General features: G+C 54.6%; 1 protein-coding gene and 1 long non-coding RNA gene across 4 annotated transcripts in view; one reads left to right on the top strand and one right to left on the bottom strand.

Annotated features, from left to right (window-relative positions):
• LOC107650436 (uncharacterized) overlaps positions 1-4,551 on the bottom strand; it is a 28,506-nt gene extending 23,955 nt beyond the window's left edge. The window contains exon 1 of the long non-coding RNA XR_008915896.1: positions 4,038-4,551. This is a non-coding gene — a long non-coding RNA (uncharacterized LOC107650436). The remainder of the gene's footprint in view (positions 1-4,037) is intronic.
• A 113-nt stretch (positions 4,552-4,664) lies between these two features.
• SLC25A37 (solute carrier family 25 member 37) overlaps positions 4,665-21,746 on the top strand; it is a 40,866-nt gene continuing 23,784 nt past the window's right edge. The window contains exon 1 of one of the 3 annotated variants that reach the window (XM_056814367.1): positions 4,665-5,151. In XM_056814367.1, the coding sequence (XP_056670345.1) occupies positions 4,873-5,151 (279 nt within the window). In that variant the 5' untranslated portion in view covers positions 4,665-4,872. Of the gene's footprint in view, positions 5,152-6,471; positions 6,536-21,746 lie in introns of those variants that run through there. The other 2 variants (XM_056814388.1, XM_056814378.1) reach the window with 2 other exon arrangements.

The raw sequence follows: 21,746 nt of genomic DNA on the forward strand, positions 1-21,746 counted from the left end.
CCAATGGGAAGGAGGGAAGCAGATCTGAACACAGTATAAGGAACAACTTCCCAAGTATTAGAGCTGCCCAGGAATGGAATGGATTGCTTTGTGAGGTAGTGATTCCACATCCTTGGAAGTCTAACCACTGCTTGGAGTTTCTGGAGGAAGTGGGCTCAGTTGACCTCTTGGGCTCCTTCCATTTGGAATCCAGGGGAAAACAATACATTTCAGTGCAGTTCATGGGTTCTTAGCTATACCAAAGAGTCAAGAGAGCTGGGTTTGAATCTAGTCTCAATCAGGATTCTGGGAGCAGGACATTCCCCCAAGCTCTCATATCTTCCGTCTCTCATCTGTAATATGGGGATAAGTATCTATGCACTCCACAACTTCATAGAGGCAGTTAGGAAGCACAGTGGATAGAACATTGCGCCTGGAATCAGGAAGACCTGGTTCAAGTCTGTCCTCAGACATGTACTAGCTGTGTGACCCTAGGCAAGTCACTTCTCCTGTCTGCCTCACTTTCCTCATCTGCAAAATGAGAATAATAGCAGGGCCTACCTCAAAATGTTTTTGTAAAGACTGCATTTAGCACAGTGCCTGGCATATTGTAGATTCATCTATGTCAGCACAAGGTATGTAAAGTAGTAAATGCAAAGTGATTTGGGGAGAGGAATACTATAGTTGGGGAGATAGGGAAGGCTTTCTGTAGGAGGTGACGCTTAAGCTGATCTTTGAAGGAAGTTAGGGGTTTGAGAAGGTAGAGATGAGGAGGAAGGGCCCAGACTAGATGACCTCTGAGGTAGGTCCTTTCCGGTTTTAAATCTATGATCCTGTGTGAGATGACAAATTGGTTAGAATTTAGAGTATGTGAAGGGGAGGATCAGAAGTGTGAAGGACTTTAAAAGCACCAAGAAAGAGGAGGCCATGTTTTATCCTAAAGGCCATAGGGAGCCACAGCAGTATTTGAGCAGGAGAGCAGTGTGATTATATCTGTGCTTGATTGGAGGAGAAACTCAAAGCAGGGAATTAGAGGTCTATGGTATTCTGGGAAGCTACCAGGGCCGGGATGTAAGTGATAACCATGTGATTGAGGCACAACTGGCAAGTGAATAGCTGGAGGTACCACAGGTGAAAGATCAGATCTGCCTCTGAGGTTGGGAAAAGGGGCAAAGAGAAGGAGAATTCATTGTTTTATGGCAAGATTGGTATACAATGAGCAGTTGGTGATGTTTGGCCAGAGTTCAGGAGAGACAGAGAATCAGGGAGGACTGGGAGAAAAAGAGGGAAAAAAAGAGAAGAGAAAGGTGAAAGGGAGAAAGAGAGAGAGGGAAGGAGATATCAGTGGGAGAGAGAGGGGGAGGGGGAGGGAGGAAGAAAGAAAAGAGAGATGGAGGGAGAAAGAAAAAAGAGAGGAAGATGAAGAGGGAGAAAGAGAGAAGAGAGAAAGGAGAAAAAAGGAGAAATAGGAGAGAGAGAGAAGGGGAGAGAGATTGAGAGAGTGAAAGGAGAGAGAGAAACAAAGAGAGAGGGAGGAAGGGAGGGAAAGTGCAGGGTTGATTATATGGACCTGGGAGTCATCTGGACGGAGATAATAGTGGAACCCATGGGACCTGATGAGATCACCAAGAGAAAAATAGTTGTTCCAGAAGCCTGCTGTTTAGTCCTTCCACCTCAAGCCTCTCCATCCAATCCTCTGGAAGCTGCTGAGGCGGTTTCCTCAGTGCCTAAGTCTGACCTTGTCTTTCCCTCCCATGAGGCTCCAGAAGTAGGCTTCTTGGTACCTCCATGACTTAGCTTACACCACACTCCAATAAGTGGCACAGCCAGGTTTTAACTCAGCTTCTCTGACTCGGGAGCCACAGCTCTTTCCACTGTCCAACACTTCCTCTCTCTTTGAGCTGAGGCTTGAAGGGTAGAAGGAAAATGTGGTGTTCTGGGTCAATGTCAGAGAAGAAGCAAAGGCACAAACAGCAACACTGAGCGAATTATCCAGCGTGGCTTGGACTCAGAGCTATGTGAAGAGAAGGAGAGAACAAAGCAGCCCTCTGAGCTGACAGAGAACATGGAGTTAGGCTTTATTTGCTAAGTCATAGGGAGCCATTGAGGGCTTTGGAGCAAGGGTGTCACAAGTACAGAATACCTCAAGAAGATGGTTTTGAGCTGCAAGTCCACCGAAGAATGTGTCTTTCAGGCCCCCTAAATTTTGAGCCAAAGTTTCTTAGTCAAAGGCTTTGCTTTCTGGATTTGGAGTGAAAAGGGCTTTAGTTTCATTCTCTCAGCTGACCTGCTTAATGCCTGTGTGATCTCAAGTGAGTCTCAAGCTCTCTGGGCCTCAAGGTTCTTCCTCTGAAAATGAGGGCCCTGGCCTGGATCAGGACTTCTCAACCTTTTGGGGATCCTGGACTCCTCTGGTCAGAGAAGCCTTCAAAATCCTAACGATGACTAGTGTCAATGAATAAAATAAAACTTGTAAGATTACCACAGAAACCAAAGGTTAGGAAAAACCAAACCAAACCTCTTTTTTTTTTTTTTTGACTCTTCATCTAAATTGACAATCCCCAGGTTAAGACTCCCAGCCTAGAGGGTCTGTTGATAAGGTCCCTTCCAGCTGTGATCCCATGCACAGAGTAGGTACTTTAATAAACATTTGTTTAATAAATGAATGACTACATTAATCTTGGTTGTCTCTTTTGGGAACTGGAAGGGAATAAATACTTCTATGTGCCATGCACTATGCTTAAATGCTTTAAAAAAAAATCTCTTTGGTCCTCTTAATAACCCTGTGGAGGTGAGGAGTGGGAGACATAGCTAGGTGACTCAGTGGATTGAGAGCTAGGTCTAATGAGGGGAGATCTGGCCTCAGACACTTCCTAACTCTGTGACCCTGGGCAAGTCACTTAATCCCCATTGTCTTAGTCCTTATCCCTCTTCTGCCTTGAAAGCAACACACAGTATTGACTCAAAGGTGGTAGATAAGGGTTTCAACAAAAATAACCCTGCTGGGTAGGTGCTATTATCCCCATTTTACAGTTGAAGAAACTGAGGCAAACAGAGGTTAGGTGACTTATCCAGGACTCCAGGGTGGGCAGCTATGGGAGAAGGGACCATGAGCAGGTCACAGTCTCACCTGGAATGGAGTAGGTTGATTAGGGTTTACCTCTGATGGCTCTTGGCTGGAAATGGGTGATCTTAGAGGGCCCTTCCAGCTGGGATTCCTTGATTCTCCACCCTCCCTTATCTTGAGGCTCCCAGAAAGGGAGGGGCATGGATGGTGTGGTGGATAGGACCCAGGAGGCCAAGAAGGACAGACTGATAAGCCAGGTAACTGGAAGGGACTTTAGGAGTCCTCTAGCCCAGAGCCCACTCATCTCTTAGCTTGTGGAACATTAGAATGGCAGAGCTGGCCCCCCCTTTTTCCAGAGGGGATGATGACATGCTATGGCCAATCAGCATCAAGGAGCCTATATTATAACATTTGCTATGTGCTTGCCAAGTACTGGGGGGCTGGGAGCCCAGACAAAAAGAGAAAACAGTCTCTGGTCCAAAGAAACTTTCTTGCGATGGGGAGACAGTCTATACCTCAGTGAACACTTAACAACCTGTAGGGAGTGGATACAGTGTAACCTAAGACAGGAAGATTAGCGCTGGGCAGGGGGGAGGGGGGGGGGAAGGGGCTGTGAAGTGAGCCCGAGATGGAAGGGGTGAGGAGGGAGAGCCTTTGGGTTCTGTGATTTAGGGAAATCACCTCAATTGGAGGGAAATGCCACACACTAGGGGACTTGGGGCCAGGGAGCCCTCGGGGCCAATCCTGTCTTGGAGACTTACTAGCTGTGTGACTGGATAAGTCATCTAGCTTCTCTTGGCCTCAGTTTGTTCATCTGCAATATAGGGGATAGGAATAGCGGCTACTTCAGCCCATAGCAAGGGTGCCTGGCACATGGTAGGCGCTTCATAAATAATAGCTGAGTGACCCAGTAAACAAGGGCTGCAGTCACACTCCTAAGGGAATCGGTTTTCCCCAGCGGTAAAGTGGAGTTCATAGCCTCAGTCTCTACCTCACAGGCTATTGTGAGGCTCCGATGAGATAACGTGCTCAAAGTGCTTTGCAAACTCCACAGAAATGCCAGCTGTTGGCATCATTCGGGGGCCAAGGAAGGCTGGGTTTGGCATCTGTCCCAAAAGGGATCACGTTGGGTGGAGGGAAGCGTGGAAGGGGCGCAGGCCTGGCCGCTGCCCCTCACCCCTCACCCTGGGTCCTGCCCAGAGGAGGGGCTCCAGGGGAGTACGGAGCCTGTGACCGCATGGGCCTATGCACCAGGCTAACCGTACAACTTTCCTCTAGCCTGGGCCCCTGGAATGCGAGCTGCCCAGCAAGGCTGCCTTGGCAAAGCCCTGCAGGCCGGTCGGGGGCTCTTCCGGCGGGGGGTGGGGGAGGGAGTCGCCCCCGCCCCTCCCCCGCGGGGAAGTACAAGCGCACCCTTCCCGAAGAAGGGAGGGGGGAAGGGGAAGAGAGAAGGGTACCTCACCCCCCCCTTCCCCTCCCCACCCCTTGGAGCACCCCGAGCCCGCCACCTCCCTCCCCCCGGCCGCCGCCAGGCTGCCTGGAAATGTGAAGAGCTGTGACGTCACAGAGGGGGTGGGCCCGGAGGCCGGCTGGCCAATGGGGCGGTGCAGGCCGGCCTCTGTTCGGCTGGGATTGGTGGCGGTCGCCCCTGGGCCGCGCTCCCCCCGCCATGGCGTCAGGCGCCGCGGCCCCGGAGGTGGCTCCCACTTGAAGGAGTGAAGTTTTGGCTCCGCCCGCTCGGCTCGGCTCCGCTCTGCTCCGCTCGCCTCCTGCTCCCGCGCCCCGAGCGCCCCGAGCGGCCCGGCGGAGGCGGCGGCGGCGGGCGGATGGCGCTGCGGCGCGGCGGTGGCGCGGGGAGCCCAGCCGCGGGGCTGCGTATGGACACGGACGCCCGCGAAGGCGGCTCCGGCCCCGGCCCCGGCCCGGGCGGAGGTAGTGGCGGCGGCGGCGGCGGCGGCGGCGGCGGCGGCGGCGGCAGCAAAGACGCGGGCGCCGAGGACTACGAGAACCTGCCCACCAGCGCCTCCCTCTCCACGCACATGACAGCTGGGGCTATGGCCGGGATCCTGGAGCACTCAGTCATGTACCCCGTGGACTGCGTGAAGGTGAGGCTCCGCGAGCACACGTGAGCGCCCAGGGACCCCCCAGCCTGCCTGCCCACTTGCTTGCTTGCCTGCCTGTGTGAGGAGCGAGCCGGGGGCGCCGGAAAGTGCATGCGGCGAGGCTACAGCCTGCCCAGCCGGGGCTGTCCCTGCTGCCAATCAGCGTGCACTTTATGCCTGCTCTCGGGGACCTCCGGTCCGGGCCGAGGGGGGGGGGGTGGCCAGCCGCGGTGAGTGGGTCCCCATCCTGGGCACGTTCCATCCAGGGTACGTTCCATTTCGGGAGGCGTCATGCCCGGGGCGGGGGAGTCCCATCCCGGTCATATTCCATGCCGTGGAGGGGGTGGCCCAGATCGGGCGTTCCGTCCCGGGAGCGGGGAGGAGCGCGGCTGGTCCCCCGCGGCCTGGGTGGCTGTGGCGTTCTCCCTACCCCTTAGGGTCGGGGATGGCGCGCGCCATCTGAGACCTCTTCCTAGTCCCAGGAGGGCTCGGCCTGCCCCCTCGCCCAGAGCCTGCACTTCTCTCCCCGAGTGGGTGTGTGCATTATTGGGAAGAGAAGGGAATATCCCCTGTGTGCGTGGCTCGTTGCCCTGAGCGTGCGTTTCTGCTTCCCCGTGGGGAGAGGGGAGCTTCAAACACGTGCCTCGGTGTGACTCTCACTCAGCGATGCCGCCTTCCCCATAGAGCAGGCTGGCAGGCTCTCCTGCCCGGGAGAAAGGGCTCCGGCTGCCTCGCCTTTTTTTTTTTCCTCGGAGGGGCCCCGGCTTGCAGCCTCTCCCCGGCTTTGGCAGCTGTTGGCCTGCCCAGGGCTGCAGGTGCCAAGAGCTGCAGGGCACTCTGTATAGACTCGGGGTCCCTTCCCCAGCCTGTGGGGCTGAAGACCCCGGGGCAGGCATTCCTGGGATGTCCTAGCCAATTGGAGGCTGAAAAATTCCTGGGTGAGGATGGGAAAGGGCTGGGATTTGCTCCCTATAGGGAACAAGGGCTCTGGAGAGCTGTCTGTGGTTTCTTCTCTCCTTGAGAATCATATAAACACCGAAGTAGAGCAAGTTGGGGGCTGGGAAGGGTTGCCTGTTGGTAGTTCTACAGGGCTTTGCCCTGGATGTGGAGTCAGGAGATCTGAGGTCTGTCCTGGTCCTGCCACTAACAAGCTAAGGACTTTTGTAGCTTAGCCTGTGTGACCTTGGGCAAGTCATTTCTCTGAGGTTAAACCTCTCCCCAAAAAAAGGAGGAGGGAAGAAGGGAGTAGATGGCCACTCCTAGTTAGACCTAGAGCCAAAAGGGACCTTAGAGGTCATGGAGTCCAACTTTCTTATCTTACAGGAGAGGAAACTGAGGACCAGGGAGCCCAAGTCACTTGCCCAAGGTCACACAGATAGTGGCAGAGGTAGGATTTGAATTCAGCTTCTCAGATCTTTCTGTCTGGTGCTCCTTCCAAGCACCTGTTATCTGTGGGGGACCAGGGGGTGGTTTAGAGTTCAGCTACCGCCCTGGCCCTGCCCTGTCAAGGTGTGCAGGGCTCTAGACATCTTAGGCACAGACTAGAGTGGCGGTGAGTGATTGAGCTCGGGGCTTGGCCGTGTGGTAGATGAGATAAACGGCTCCAGGGCAGTAGAAGCCGTCTCATGGCTGTCTTTCTGTCCTCCACACCTAGTAGGTGATTCACATGACCTGTGGTCAAATTGCTGCAGCTCTCAGGGTTCCTCACTATTGGGCAGACTAAGGTTGAGGCAGTGCAGCCGCCCTGGGCTGGACAGCAAGGAAAGGTGGCTCCCCAGTGTCCGTGAAGGCTTTGCACAGCCTACGGGGCCCTTCTGGCCCTCTCTGGGATCTGCCCAGCTTTGGGACTTAGCACAGGACCTGGCCCGTGGCAGGTAACGATTCACAAGTGCTCAAGGATCCATGGAGAGCAGAGACTTCCCACCTCTGCCCTCTGATAAAGCCAAAGCCCTAGCAGGAAGTCGGTTGGCCCTGCCAGGAGCTTGTGGGTAGAGGGGCAGCATGGTCTTAGCCTGACCCGGGGCCTCATCCACAAGAATCCGTGGGTTAGAGCTAGAAGGGACTGTCAGCCAGCCTCAGCGTGGTACAGATGAGGAAACCAAGGGACTAGCCCAGGATCACATAGCAGTGAAGTGAAACACTGAGATGCCAGTCTCTTCCCTAAGAGTTTTCCCTCTGGCCAGATGCCAGCCTGCCCCCCCCCCCAGGCAAGGGCTCTCCCCTCTGGCCAGATGCCAGCCTGCCCCCCCCCAGGCAAGGGCTCTCCCCTCTGGCCAGATGCCAGCCTGCCCCCCCCTGCAAAGGGCTCTCCCCGCAGCTCAGCCTCCCTGGGTCGCTAAGGATACACTGTTTCCCATCCTTCCACAGTTGTATCTCTGCAGAGCCCTTTCCTCTCTGAGGTAGCCCAGATGTCCTGAGTGGAAGCTCCTTAGCGTCTTGGGGGGGAGCCCAGACCCGAAAGACCTTGGTTGAGTCTCAGCTCTGACACTTGATTGGCCTTGAGGGGGGCTCAGGGGGTCACAGCGCCCCTTCCATAAAAACAAACGACAGATGAGGTCGTGTCTCCCAGAATACCAAGCGGGCCCCCCTGGGAAGAGGCAGGCTCGGAGGAGCTTCCGCAGATGGGGCACCGACCACTCGTGGATCCTTTAGGGGAGGCCCCCTCACACCCCTCCAGCACGGATCTTCCTCTTCCTTGGGTCCGGGGGTCCCCCCTGTGTTCTTGGGCCTCTGCAGTAGCTTCCCGGAGATGGGGATGGTCGGGTTTTGCCCAGTGAGTCAGAGGCTGCTCGGCAGGGAAAGAAGGGCTCCCTGGAGGACTCGGGAGTCTTGGGTTCCGGTTGTCCCTGTGGGTGCGGAGGCTCGGCAGGGCTGGCCTCTCCTGTGAGACCGTAATGCACATTTAGGTGGGGTGGGAAGCTCCTCCTCTTACCCCACCAAAACCCCGGGAGGCCCATGGTTGCTGTTTTGGTGGGTGGGCGGAGGAGGGGAGGGTTGGAGACTTGTCCAGGGTCACTCAGCGGAGAGGGATCCTTCGCGGCAGGCTCAGACGGAAGCTGCTCATTTAAGAGGTGAGAGGAGGCTCTGTCTGCTGGGCTTGGAATCAGGAAGACCCGAGTTCAGGTCTCTCCTCTGACCCTCGTGAGCCAGCTGAGGGCTCTGGGCCTCCGCTGCGCCATCTGTAAAGGGAGGGGGTCGGGCTCGCTGTGAGAGCCCTGCCAGGACCGAGGGCGCTCTTAGGTGGATTTTGTCCGCCCTCGGACGCTTTGCGGAGCCGTCTCTGAGCCTCGGCGTCTCGGTCTGTAGAGTGGGAGCCGTGCCAGGCTCGGTCCGGGTGTGGGGCGTTCCTGGGCGCGCGAGAGGGCAGCGGCGCCCCCTGAGCTCTGCTCCCCCGGCCTTCCCTCCCGCCGGGCCAGCCTCGAGGGGTGTCCCTTTGGGCCGGCGGCCTGTGGTTCCAAGTCAGGAGTGCATGAGCGAGAGTGGCTCGGGAATGCCAGGTGGGTGGAGGAGGAAATTCCAACCAGATTAGCCATACCAGCCAGGGCCGTGCTGGTCCCTGCCTCGGCGGCGGGAAGAGGGAAAGGGGCACAGCTCGCCTCCTGTTTTCACGGACCCTTTCCCCTGCCTGGGGCTCAGTTTCCCCGTCTGTCAAATGGAAGGGTTAGCGCAGAGATCCTGACCCTTCTGGCTTTGCAACTCACCCCCACAGCAAGTCCCTCCCCTGGTCTTGGCCTCCGAGGCTCCATCCCTACCATGAGGGGGCTGGACCCAATCGAGGGTCTGGCTTCCGATGGCGAGAATTCTCACGTGTCCCGGAGCCCTTCCTTTGTCTCCTCTGCTGAAGGGTGGGCCGGGCGGGGGCTGGGGGGCTGGGGGGGGCAGGGGCTTTCGCCTTGGAGGACTGCTGCTGCCTGTCGTCGCCCAGGGGACCCTGGGTGAGTCATTTTCTCCTCACAGAGAGCCTCTTTCCTCATTCGTACAATGGGGTTATGGTTGCGTCTGCCCTCCTCGACCCCCGCCCCATTTATTTAGTTACTTAGAAGGACTGCAGGCCAGTACCCCCTGATATCTTCCCCCCCCCCCATTTGACAGATGAAGAAACTGAGGCGTGGGGAGAGGGGAAAGGGATTGGCTGAGGGCACTTAGGGAAGTCTTGTTATTCCCTCTGGAGCCAAGTGTGGGAGGAGCGTGAGTCAGAACCGGGTCCTTTGACCTCCTTCGCTGCCCCAGGAGCCAGTGCCGAGACCGGCCCAAAGGTTTCAGCCTGGGAAGTCGAGGCAGAGGCAGGAGGCGTCCTGGCGCCCCTGCAGGAATGCAGCCGTCGCGGAGGCCCAAGGAGGTGGATTCCCCGCTCCCCCGGCCCTGTCCGTCTTCTCTGCCTTCTACCCCCGTGAGGAAGTCGGGGATCAGGGAGGCCAGACTCCCCTTGCAGAGCGGGGGACAGGCTCATCGAGCATCTCGGAGCATGTCAATGTGCAAAAACTAAAGGGACGTGTGGGGTCGCCCAACGCTGTACCGAGCCAGGACCAGGAGCACTTGCGAAGGGAATCCACCTGGGGGGGCAGCGGGGAGGAGAAGGGGCTCCTGATTGGGGGAGGCTGCCCTGTCCCTCGCCTCCCTACTGACCCGGACCCGAGCGGGGGGCAGAGAGCCAGAGGAAGAGGGGCCTCCGAGGCCGCCTGTTTATTCTTGGTATCCTGTTTGTGACCTCGGAAGGATCCAAGACTGAGAGAGACGACAGACCTTTCCGGCTGGCTCTTCTGACCCTCGGGGTCCCCCTGAGATCCCCGGACGCAGAGCAGCGCTGCAGACTGAGAGGGGCGGGGGCTCCCAAAGCCGCGGCCTCTTCAGAGAGGGAAGGGGGTGCCGCGGGGAGCCCCGACTCAGCCCGTCCAAGAGGAAGCAGCCTCTCCGACGAGCAGGAAGGATTTCTGCGCTGCCGTTGTTTGTCTGGGAAGCCTGTGGCCATGCGTCGATAGTGGCGCAGTGGCAGGTCAGTGCCGGGTGAGGCGGAGGCGCGTGGAAGGAAGGCAGGACCTTCCTCAGGCCTCACATGCCGAGGCCTTCCAGGATTTAGAGCTGGACAACCAGGCGCCTCGGCTGACAGCCCCGTGCTGCAGCCTTTAGGAGAGCAGGGGCGGCCGGAGGGCTGCTCTCACAGTCAGGCTGGGGGACCTGGAGAGGCACAGAGGTCAGCCCCAGGCAGGGCTTGTTCTGGGGGTGGCCCCTCTGCCAGCAGAAAAGAGGCCCAAGGTTCAGCCTCTGTCTTCTGGGCCAGCTCCCTGGGAGGCCTCTTTGCCCCCCGACCCCCACCCCAGGAACTGTGTGCCTCCCCCCCAGATGATGCTCCCTCCTTTGGGCATCAGTCATGTGTGCATGGAGAGAGGGCAGCTGGGGGCACAGTGGGGAGGCAGGAAGGCCTGAACTCAAATGTGGCCCCAGACTCTTCCGAGATGTATGAGCCTGGGCAAGTCACTTAAGGCTATTGGCCTCAGTTTCCTCCTCTGTAAAACGAGCTGGAGAAGGAAATGGCTGACCACCCCAGCCCAGACAGGGTCAGGAAGAGTCAGGCATGACTGAAACAATTGAGTAACAACAAAAAGAGTAAATATACCTCAGTCTGTAGACTCACATTCATGTGCCTGATTGTTTTCTCTCTCTTTCTGTCTCTCATTGTGTGTCTCTTTAGGTCTCTGTCGTACCCCCCCCCCCCCCCCTTTCGGTTTCTTTCTCTCTGTCTCTGTTTCTTTCTCTCTGTCTCTCTGTCTCTCTGTCTCTCTCTCTCTGTTTCTTTCTCTCTGTCTCTCTCTCTGTCTCTGTCTCTCTGTCTGTCTCTCTCTGTTTCTTTCTCTCTGTCTCTGTCTCTCCCTCTCTCTCTCCCTCTCTCTCTCTCTTTCTGTTTCTTTCTCTGTCTCTCTCTCTGTCTCTCTCTCTGTCTCTCTCTCTGTTTCTGTCTCTCTCTCCCTCTCTCTCTCCCTCTCCCTCTCTCTCTCTCTGTCTCTCTCTCTCTCTCTCTCTCTCTCTCTCTCTCTCTCTCTCTCTCTCTCTCTCCCTCTGTCTCTCTCTCTCTCCCTCTCTCTCTCTTTCTGTTTCTTTCTCTCTCTCTCTCCCTCTCTCTCTCTTTCTGTTTCTTTCTCTCTCTCTCTCTCTCTCTGTCTGTCTCTCTCTCTCTGTCTCTGTGTCTCTCTGACTCTCTGTTTCTCTCTCTCTGTCTCTGTCTCTCTCTCTCTCTCTCTGTTTCTTTCTCTCTCTCTCTCTCTCTCTCTGTCTTTCTCTCTCTCTCTCTCTCTCTCTGTCTTTCTCTGTCTCTCTCTCTCTCTGTGTCTCTCTGACTCTCTCTAACTCCGTTTGTCTCTGTCTGTCTCCGTGTCTCTCTCCTTCTCTCCCCCTGCCCCTGTCTCTCTCTCCTTGTCTCTCTTTCTCTCTCCCCCCCCCTTCTCTTTCTCTGGCTGTCTCTGCCTCTCTGCCTCTCTCCCTCCTCTCCCCCCCCCCCAGTTGTGTGATGGCTAGGTCAAAGCCCCTTTCTCTTATCTTGCCAAAGAAAGACTGAGGCCCTGAGAGTTTGGGGGTGCTGGACCCCAAGTGATCAGCCTGCCAAGCCCAGGGCCGGTGATTCCCGACTCTGGTCCAGGTCTGGGGGTTCTCAGCCCAGGCTCTCTCCCCAGAAGGTGGTTTTCCTGGGTCATGATGGTCCTCCCAAGCCCTGAAGGCAGGGCCTCTGCGTGCTCCCACCTGCTGATCCCCCCCCCCTCCCCAGGCTTCCATTTGCAGCCTGCAGGGGCCCCTGTGTGGATGTTGGGTCTCTCTCCTGGCCCGTCCCTCCCCTCCCTTCCCCCTCTCTCATTGGGGGGATTAGCCCGGCTGCACGAGGAATGTCGAGCAGCTGGGCCTGGCCGTGGTCCTCAGGTTTAATGAGGAGGTTTAGCAGGGCTCTGCCAAAGGTTTCTAGGTTAGAGTCGCCTCCTCTGAGGACCTCCCGGGCCCTCCATGTCGAAAAGAACCTGTGAAGTCGTGGGATCCCGTCACCGGAAATGGGGCTCCCATTGAGGCCCGCCTGCCTCTGCTGGGTTACCGGCTGTGATGGGGAGCTCATTCCCCTGCTCTCGTGTGTAGCTACGCCTTAGGGAGGCCCTACAGATCCTTTTTTCTTTAAGTATTAACACTGATTGACACATGATAGCAATGATTAGCAGTAATGATGGAATAATTCAGGGTTCTAGAGTTCAGCCTCCCGCAGCCACCCCGGGAGGTGGGACTACAAGCAGTATTGTCTCCGTTGTATAGATGAGGAAACTGAGGCTAAAGAGGAAGAGTGACTGAGCCAGGGCGCCCAGCTAGTCAGTGGCGGGCACACAGAAGGCGATTAATAAATGCTTGCTGATTGATGGTAAGTGCCATCGCCATTCTGTTCCCGCTCCCTCGCCAGGGCGCCACACTTGTCTCTGGCCCGCCGTCTCCCTCCCGCCCAGCCCTGCCCTTGCCCCAACGACGAGGGCGGAGCTTGGGGTGATGCCTGCTCCGGCACTTGGACAGTCGGGCTTCAGTCAGTGAGGATGCCTTCTGTCCCCGCTGGGTGCCAGGCATGGTGCTGGGGGTGTTAGACAAACAGGAAATAGGCGCTGCCTTCTAGGAGCTTGCGGTCCATTTCATGACATTTCCCCATGCCTAAACAATGTGACATAAAGCAGTAAGGAAAGTCTCCCCGGAGGATGAAGCAGAGGGAGGACTTGAACTCAGACCTTGCTGATGGAGGCCAACCTCTCCAGGAAATGCAGCGAGGGAGGAGGAGTGGGGAGGCCGAGTCCCGTGATGTAGCCAGATGATCTCAGTTTTGTATCCACGCAGTCGTTGGGAGCGTGGATGGGGAGGGGAGGAAGACCGTAACGGGGGGGGGGTCAGGAGGACCCGTGGGCGAGGTGTGGCTGGAGCTGAGCCTTGGAGGCCTGGAGGCTGGGAAATGGTCCGCCCGCTGTGAGGCAGGAGCCCAGGCTAATGGACGTGGGACGAGCCTGGGAAAGTGGGCTGGAGGTGGATGGGGAAGGACTTCAAATCCCAGAAGAGAAGAGTTTGCATTTGTCTTGCCACTCTCAGGGAGCCGGTGCAGGTCATTCCACAGAGGAGCTCCACGGATTAGTGTGGTAATGTGTGGGCTGTGGACGGGAGATGTCCCTCAGAGGTTCAATAGCCTGCCTGAGCACCCGTCAGGACTTGAACTCGGGTCTCCGGACCCCCGGGCCCAGCGTGCTCTCTAGCTCCTTGATGGAACCTCCTCTGCACATTCCCCTCCCCGTCCCTCCCCAGCTGGGCCGCCCTCGCAAGGGAAGATGCGAAGAAGCGTTTGCTGAAGCCAGTCGCGTCCTTCGCTCCTGGCGGTCTGCTGAACGCCTGGTCCTCCTGGGCAGAGAGGAGCAGGGTGGGGAGGGAGGGGGCAGATAGACAGGGAGAGCGCGAGAGCAGGGGGGGGGGGAGGGAGAAAAAGAGCCCTAGTTCTGCCAGAACTCGGGAATAGATCGGAGAGCAGCCGCCGAGGCCACAAGGCAGGCCCAGGTGCAGCCCACAGCCAGGGGGCTTTCTGGGAAAGGCTGGGTGCCTAATAACTGCCTCTGAGACTGAATGCTCCAGAAGCGTGAGCCGCTGTCTGGCTGGCCAAATCAATCTGGGCCTTATCCACGCAGGCTTGCTTTTTCCTTTCTTTCCTGATCAAAAGCTTATTCATGGGGAGCCAGAATTAGAACCTGAGGTGTCTCCTTCCGGCCTCAGGCCTTTGCCCCGCTGGAACTCCTCGAGTTCCCTCCTTTCACCCAGCTCTGCCCTCTGGCTCCAGTGACCCAACCAGCCACCCTCTGGCACCCATGCTGAGTCGGGGCAGGGTCTCAGCCAGGCAGGACCCTCATGTATGTCTTAAGAGATCGTAGCAGCGGCCGAGGAGTCAGAGATAGAATTGGACAGCCGAACCCTTGAGGAGCTTACGGTCACTTGGGGAAATAAAACAAATCTGTAAATAGCCCTGATGAGCTGCGTGCATCAGGGGAGGCTTCCGGGAAGTGGTGATACTTTCAGCTAATCATAGGCACCTCCTGTGTACTAGGCACTGTGCTAGGGCCAGAGATGTGAAGAATGAATGAAACAATGCCCACTTTCTAGTGGGGAATGAGTATAAACAGAATTAATATAAAATTAGTGCAAGAGAGGGAGGACTCCAGCAGCAGGGGACAGGGGAGATCTGAAAGGCTTCATGTAGAAGCAGGTGCTTAAATTTTGTTTTTGAAGGAAATGAGGGATGCTGAGGTGGGGAAGAAGGACATTCTAGGTATAGGGATTAACCCGTACAAAGGCATGGGGGTGGGAGATGTGAGTGCAGTGTGTACAGAACATAGAAAAGGCCAGTTTGTCTAGACCCTAGAATATAGGCAGAGGAGTCACATATAATGAAAGCTGGTAAGACAGGTTGTAAAGGACTTTAAAAGCCAGAGGACTTTGTATTTTATTTTAGAGGCATTAGGGAAGTGATGGGGGAAGGGAAGGGTCAGATGTTTAAGGAAAATTGCTTTGGGAGCTGGAGTGGGGAGAGATTCTAGTCTGGGAGACAAGTGCCTGTATTTTTGTTTCATTTTATTTTTTCTCAATTGCATGTAAAAACAACTTTCAACATTTGGTTTTTAAAAGTTTGAGTTCCAAAATATCTCTCTCTCTCTCTCTCTCTCTCTCTCTCTCTCTCTCTCTCTCTCTCTCTCTCTCTCTCTCTCTCTCTCTCTCTCTCCCTCTCTTTCACTCTCTTCCTCTCTTCATCTCTCTCTCTCTTTCTCTCTCTCTCTCTCCCTCTCTCCCCCCCTCTCCCTCTGTCTCTCTCTCTCTCTCTCTCTCTCTCTCTCTCTCTCCCTCTCTTTCACTCTCTTCCTCTCTTCATCTCTCTCTCTCTTTCTCTCTCTCTCTCTCTCCCTCTTTCTCCTCTCTCTCCTCTCTGCTCTCTCCTCTCCCCTCTCTCTCCCCTCTCTCTTCCTCTCTCTCCCCCTCTCTCTTCCTCTCTCTCTCTTTTTCTCTCTCTCCTTCTCCCCCTCTCCCTCTCCCTCTTTCTCTCTCTCTCTTCTCTCTCCTCTCTCCTCTTTCTCCTCTCTCTCTCTCTCTTCCTCTCTTTCTCTCCCCCTCTCTTCTTCTCGCTCTCACTCTCCCTCTCCCCCTCTCTCTCTCCCTTTTCTCTCTGTCTCTCTCTCCCTCTCTCTGTCTCTTTCTCTCTTTCTCTGTGTGTGTCTCTGTCTCTCTCTGTGTCTGTCTCTCTCTGTCTGTCTCTCTCCCTCTCTCTCTCTCTCTCTCTCTCTCTCTCTGTCTCTGTCTCCTTCTCTCTCTCTCTCTGTCTCTCTGTCTCCCTCTCTCTCTCTCCCTCTCTCTCCTCTCCTTGAAGAAGGCAAGCAATTTTCTGTAGATTATGCATGTGTAGTCATATAAAATGTTTCCATAAAAGCCATGTTGCAAAAAAAAAAATAGACTCCCCTCCCTGAAAAACAAAATATAAAAAAGTCTGCTTCGATTTACATTTGGACTCTGGAGGTGGCTGGCATTTTTCATCCCAAGTCCCTCAGAATTGCCTCGGATTCTTGTATCGCTGCGAAGAGCAAGTTATTTCCAGTTGATCATCTCGCACTCACGGTGTCCAGTGCTCTCTTGGTTCTGCTTGTTTCCCTCTGCATCAGTTCGTGTCGGTCTTCTCAGCTTTTTCTGAGGCCATCCTGCTCGTTATTTCTTGTAGCACAGTAGTATGTCATCACCATCATAGAACACAACCTATTCAGCCAGTTTCTCAGTTGATGGATTTAGGGTTAGAGTTTTGCCACCACAAAAAGAGCTGCTGGAAATATCTGTCCATGGGGGAGACAACGAGGAGGCCATTGCCTTAGTCCAGGCAGAGGAGAGAGGAGAGAGATGGGCTCAGATGCCAGAGACCTCGTGGAGGTCAAAGGATTTGGCGACCAGTTGGATATGTCCATCCCAGGAGAGTGAGGAGGTTTTGAAACTGGGTGTGGTGTGTCGAACAGAAGGAGAGAAGGTGGGAAGAGGAGGCAGAGTCGGAGGGGACACTGCCGAGGTCTGCTTTGGACCTTTTGAGGGTGACGTGTCTCTGGGACAGCCAGAGGCATTTGGTGCCTTGGGCAGGAGGGCTCAGCAGGGGAACTGCCTGAATAGAGATGAGAATTAAATTCATGGGAGCTGATATGGAAAGGAGAGATGGAGAGATGGTGGGCTTGGCTAGCCAGGTGGAGGGTATGCCCAAAGACTGGAGATGATAATAAGCAGGGTGAGATCAGGGGCTGCCGAGGGGGACACTGTGGCCGGAATGTAGCGGGAGGAACATTTGGGGAATCAAGTTGAGATGCTGAGCCCAGTTTGGATGGCTCTTTAGCACCAAGCCTAAGGGATTCATATCGTTTCCTGGATTCCGAAAGCTCGTGGGAGCCGGGTAGTGGATAGCAGCAGAAAGAACCCCCGTTGGAGGCAGAGAGGGACCTTAGCAAATGCTGCCTTCCCCTTCTGGGCCTGTTTCCCCTCAGTAAGAGGAGAGTTAGGAGAGCTTGTTTCCAAGGTCCCTTCCAGATCCAGGAGGCACCTTCTTCTTCATGGACCTCCTGCCCACAGGCATGCCAGTCATGGCCTCTTTCTCCTTGTTTGCCAAGATTAGTCACTGTGGGACGCTTGTGGGCTGCCATGAATTGCCTTAAAAACACAAACACAGAAAGCCCTTTCCTTCCTTCTCCTTCCTCCTCCCTTCTCCCTCCTCCCTTCTTCCCTTTCTCCTTCCTCCCCTCCCCTCTCTACCAGGCCAGCAGCAGTCCCCCAGGGGGGTGGGTGAGAGCTGGAAGTCATCCACTCCCTTCGGGTCAGGGGGAAGGGGGGGGTCTCTTTCCTGCCCCAGAGTTTTCTGGGTAAGGAAAAGCAAAAAGTGTGGACATCGGGGAAAGTCTGAGCAGGGCGGGGGCCCTTGCCCAACCAGGCGAGCAGGTTTGTGCAACATTTGGCCGAGGTTAGGCCACAGGAAGGGGCAGAGGGCAGCAGCTGTGTGGGCCCAGCTTGGCCTGAGGGCCCGAGTTCCCAACATCCCCTGGCTTAGAAGATCCTGGCCCCTTCATGCTAGAAGCCGTGGGGGCAGGGCAGGCTTCCTCACCTCTTCCTTTACAAATATATTCCCAGCTCCCCCTACAGCGGCCTTGGGAAGAAAGAATGAAAGGGAAGGCCAGCTCTGTAGAAATGAAGCACACACCAACCAAGGCTGACCCTTAGACAGAGGATTCCCTATCCGTAGCCCCCCCGCCCCCTTGTGCAAAGGGTGTGTGTGTGTGCATTTATTCCTCTCTCCTGCCAGGTGCACGGTTTTGTGCCAAGGCTGGAGCAGATAACGGAGCTTCAGTCCTCCTTTATTAGCCACCTCGTGTGTACTAGATGTTGCACTGTTCAATGGGATTCAGAGGCAGCAGGGAAATAGCCCTTGACCTCAAGGAGCTTGTCTTCTCATCATACAAGCCAGGCATGAAAGGAGCAAAAAGGGGAACCAAGACCTGCCCTCAGGGAGCTTCTCTTTTAGAAGGGGGCTAGGACCCAGCCCCGGGCAGTTCTGGCACAACCCAGTACATTGTAAGTCAATTCCACCAAGTGCCAAATGTAAAGGGTTTTAGGAGGAACTCTTGAGGGGAGGCTGATGTGGGCAGCAGCAGGAGATCAGAGAAGGCTTCAGGGAAGAGGCTCCCCTCCGGCTCGAGTTGGGCTTTAAAGGAGGAATGATGATAATCCGGTTTGCCAAGTTCCTAACCCATCTCTCTTTTGAACTTGACACAACCCTGTGAGATCAAGAGACCCCAGATCATACCCTCATTGACAAGGGAGAACATGGAGGCTCCGAGAACCCAGTGACTTGCCCAGGGTCACGCAGTAAAAGTTAGAGTGGTTTCGATAGCAAAAAGGAGGAAGAAGAGGGAGGGAAGCCATCCCTGGCAGGAAGAACTACAAGCACAAAGGTCATGGAGGGAAGTGTGGGCAGGAACAGAGACAGAGAGAGGTTCAGGTTGATTGGAGGTAAGGCTAGAAAGGTAGGGTGGGTGCCAGATCATGGAGGGTATTGAATGCCACAGAAAGAATAATGAATTTTGGCATCAAAGGAACAAATGTTCCTGTGTTGATTCTGAATTCCCAGTGCCTATCACAATTAGTGCTTAATTTAGATAGTGCAAAGGCTAGAACTCAGGGCCTGGAGTCAAGAAGACTTGCATTCAAAACTTCATTCAGACACTTATTAGTTGTATGACCCTGTCCAAGTCGCCTCAGTTTCTTCAACTGTAAAATGGGGCTAGTAATAGCACTTACCTCCTTGGGTTATTGTAAAGATCAAATGAGAGAATAATTATAAAGTGATCAGTACAGTGCCTGGCATACATACATGCTATATAAATGTTAGTTATTATTTTTATCTGTTCAAATCATTTTCGGCTCTTTGTGACTGACCCCATTGGGAGGATGGGTTTCTTGGCAAAGATCCTGGAGTGGTTTGCCATTTTCTTCTCCATTAATCCAATACTCAATTTCCATTAATTACGATTAACAGATGAGGAGACTGAGGAAGACTGGTAGGATCACACAGGTAGTAAGTGTCTGAGACCCAACTTGAACTCAGGTCCTTCTGACTCCAGGATAGGCACTCTCTCTACTACCTCATTATTTTCAATTAATTGCTTAAAATAATGAAGAATAATAATGGTTATTATTAGATAACCATTTGTTTGTTAACAGTAATGATTAATCTATTCTTGTGATTAACTAATTGAGCCAGGATTGGAACCTCTGCTGTATACCCTACGGATCCCCTGCTGTAATGCCCCAGCTAGGCTCTTGCTCCCATTGCCTGGAGTCAGGGTTGTTGATTGATTTCTCTTATGCCTCTTCCCTTGGTTGAGGAGATGGAACTACAAAGTTGGGAATGAGTGTTCTCAGCCTTTGTGGCCTAAAGGGCTGACCTCTATTGTGGCCAGGATGATGGGTAGGGGGCCTCCCAATCTCTCTGCCCTGTGGGCTGTGGGGGCCCCTCCACAGACTTCCTGTTGTGCTGATGATGAGTTCCATGGGAGAGAGGCTTTAAATGCTGTCTGGGAGCCCCCCAATGCCCTTCATGTTACAGAGGAGGAAGCTGGTATTCATAGGAGGGAAGTGATTTGCTTAAGGTCTCTCAGAGGTAGTGAACAGCAGAGCTGAAATTCAGAATGAGGTCCTCTGATTCCCCATTTGAGGTTCTCCCTACTCCTACTAGAATTGCCCTGCAGTTGTATAGAAGTGGGAGGTGATGTTTTCATAGTAAGCTTGTTTGGGAATTCCCTTCCAGAGCCCCAGGAAGGCCTGACTGGGTGGTTACTGTACCTACCACTGTAGATCTAGGAGGTTTCCTTATCCATACAAGGAAAAGGAACAAGCATGTATCAAATAACTTCTCTGTGCTAGGCACTGAGAAGCAATTACAAATATTTCCTTTAATCTTTACAAAAACTCTGGTAAGGGGGTACTGTTATCATCATTTATAGTTGAGTAAACAACCCTGGGAGATAGATCCTATGAATATTCCCATTTTACAGATGAGAAAACTGAAGCAGACAGAGGTTAAGTGACTTGCCCAAGGTCACAAGGTAATAGGGACCTGTGTCTTCTTGTGTCACCTGTGCCTAATGTGAGCTTGCTATGATTACTAGAGAGCTGGTTGGGGAGAGCTGGAATTTCTTCTTTGGAAAACTCCCTGTTCCTCTTCTCAGAGTCAGGAAACCCTTGGTGTTTAGAGCCCGATCAGAGATTTACTAGCTACAGGTAGCTTGACAAGTCCCTTCACTTCCCCAGGCCTCAGTTTCCCTTTTTGCAAAGTAAGGAGATTGGAATTGATGACTTTTTAAGCTCCCTTGTCTTTCTTTGGCCTGAAGCTGACCTGCCTATGGCTTCTGGGACTTTCCCTCAGCCACCCCCTGCCTTCCCTTTTCCCTTGTCTTCCCACATTAGCTCATTCCATGGGAGGGGGAACAACGGGGCCTTTGCCATCCTTTGGACTCTTGGCTCTGGGGACTGATTGTTGGGGCTGGTGGTGAGGGCACCCCACCCACCTGTTCTGGCTCTGGGGAGACAAGATGAAGGAAGTCCTTGCCAACACACAGGAAGTTTCTCTGCCTGCTGGGAAACAGAGCTCAGGCCGAACCCTCTCCTGAGCTCTGACTCACTGGCTGACCAACGTTCTGTGTGTGTGTCTCTGGACCTCTGGGAAAGTCAAGGCAGGGGTGGGGGGAGGGGGAGCTAGAGCCAGCCCTGAGAGGGAGAGACAGGACTTAGAGACCTGAAAGGGGGCTCCTATCCTTGGTCCTACTGTGTGGCTCAGGGCAGGTGGCTGCTGAGCCCCAACTTGGCTGTGTGAGGCTGAAGAGGGGCAGCTTTTGTGGGACCCCGCCTTTAAGAAGAGACAGGAGATGGGGCAGGGCAGTGGATTGAGAGCCAGGCTGGGATAGAAGTCCTGGGTTCAAACTTGACCTTTGCCACTTCCTAGCTGTGACACCCTGGGAAAGTCATTTCACCCCCATTGCCCGCCCCTTATTGGTTCTTCTGCCTTGGAACCAATAGAGTACTGATTCCAAATTGGAATGTGAGGTGGCTAAAACAGAGTCAGGAGTAGGTCCTGTCACCCCTTTGTGGATGGACTGACTATACCCTTCCAGAGACTGGCATTGGGCATCTATCTATGGCACTTGACCTGCTCCTGGAGTCCCAGTCAGGGTGCTATGGTTTCAGATACAGGCTCTGTGACCCTAGATAAGTCATTGACTTTCTGTGAGCCTCAGTTTCCTCATCTGTAAAACAGGGATAATAACAGCCTCCTAAGGTTGAAGAAATGTTTGTGCCATGTGCTGCGTAACTGGGAGCTTCATGCACCCACCTAGACTTGGGGCCTGTCCATGAGGAAACTTCTCACTCAGTGGCCATTAGCAACTGTCCAGCCTTAGTGCTGCCTGATGCTCAAAAATGGGGGGGCAGGTGGGGTACTGAGCTCTAATTCTTATTGGCATCACTCATTCGGTTACTGGGTATTGGGAGAGCAGGTGGAGTCTGGTCCAGCCTTGAGCAATGTCCTTTCCCCTCCCCCAAGCCTCAGTCTCCTCATCTGTAAAATGGGTCCTGCCTGCCTCCTAGGGCTGCTCAGAGGATGGTGCTGTCCTTGCAGGGGAAGCCTCATGGAAACAGGAGAAGATGTTGTTATTTATTCATTCATGCTTGGGGCTTAGGGAGGGGAGGCAGTGGCTGGGGACCTGGCTGGGCTTCCAGGGGCCACAGGCCATTGTGCTTGGACTGGTGAGAATGATGGTTGAGGAAACAGGCCTGGACAGACTGACTGGTACAGAGGAGAGAAAGGGGGGCTTCCCAGGTGGGGGGCCCTGTGGCCTGGGGCAAGACCCTCCCACACAGCCCTTCAGTCTCCTTCATGGTAGCCCCCCAGCCTAGCAGCCAAAGCTTTCTTTCAATCCTCCAGTAGCCCTGAGGCGACAGTGAGGCAAGGTGCCCAGGATCACCCAGCTCTGAAGGGTCAGAGGTGGGATCGC

Source organism: Monodelphis domestica, chromosome 1 (genome assembly GCF_027887165.1).
Source record: "Monodelphis domestica isolate mMonDom1 chromosome 1, mMonDom1.pri, whole genome shotgun sequence".
Taxonomy (NCBI): Eukaryota; Metazoa; Chordata; class Mammalia; order Didelphimorphia; family Didelphidae; genus Monodelphis; species Monodelphis domestica.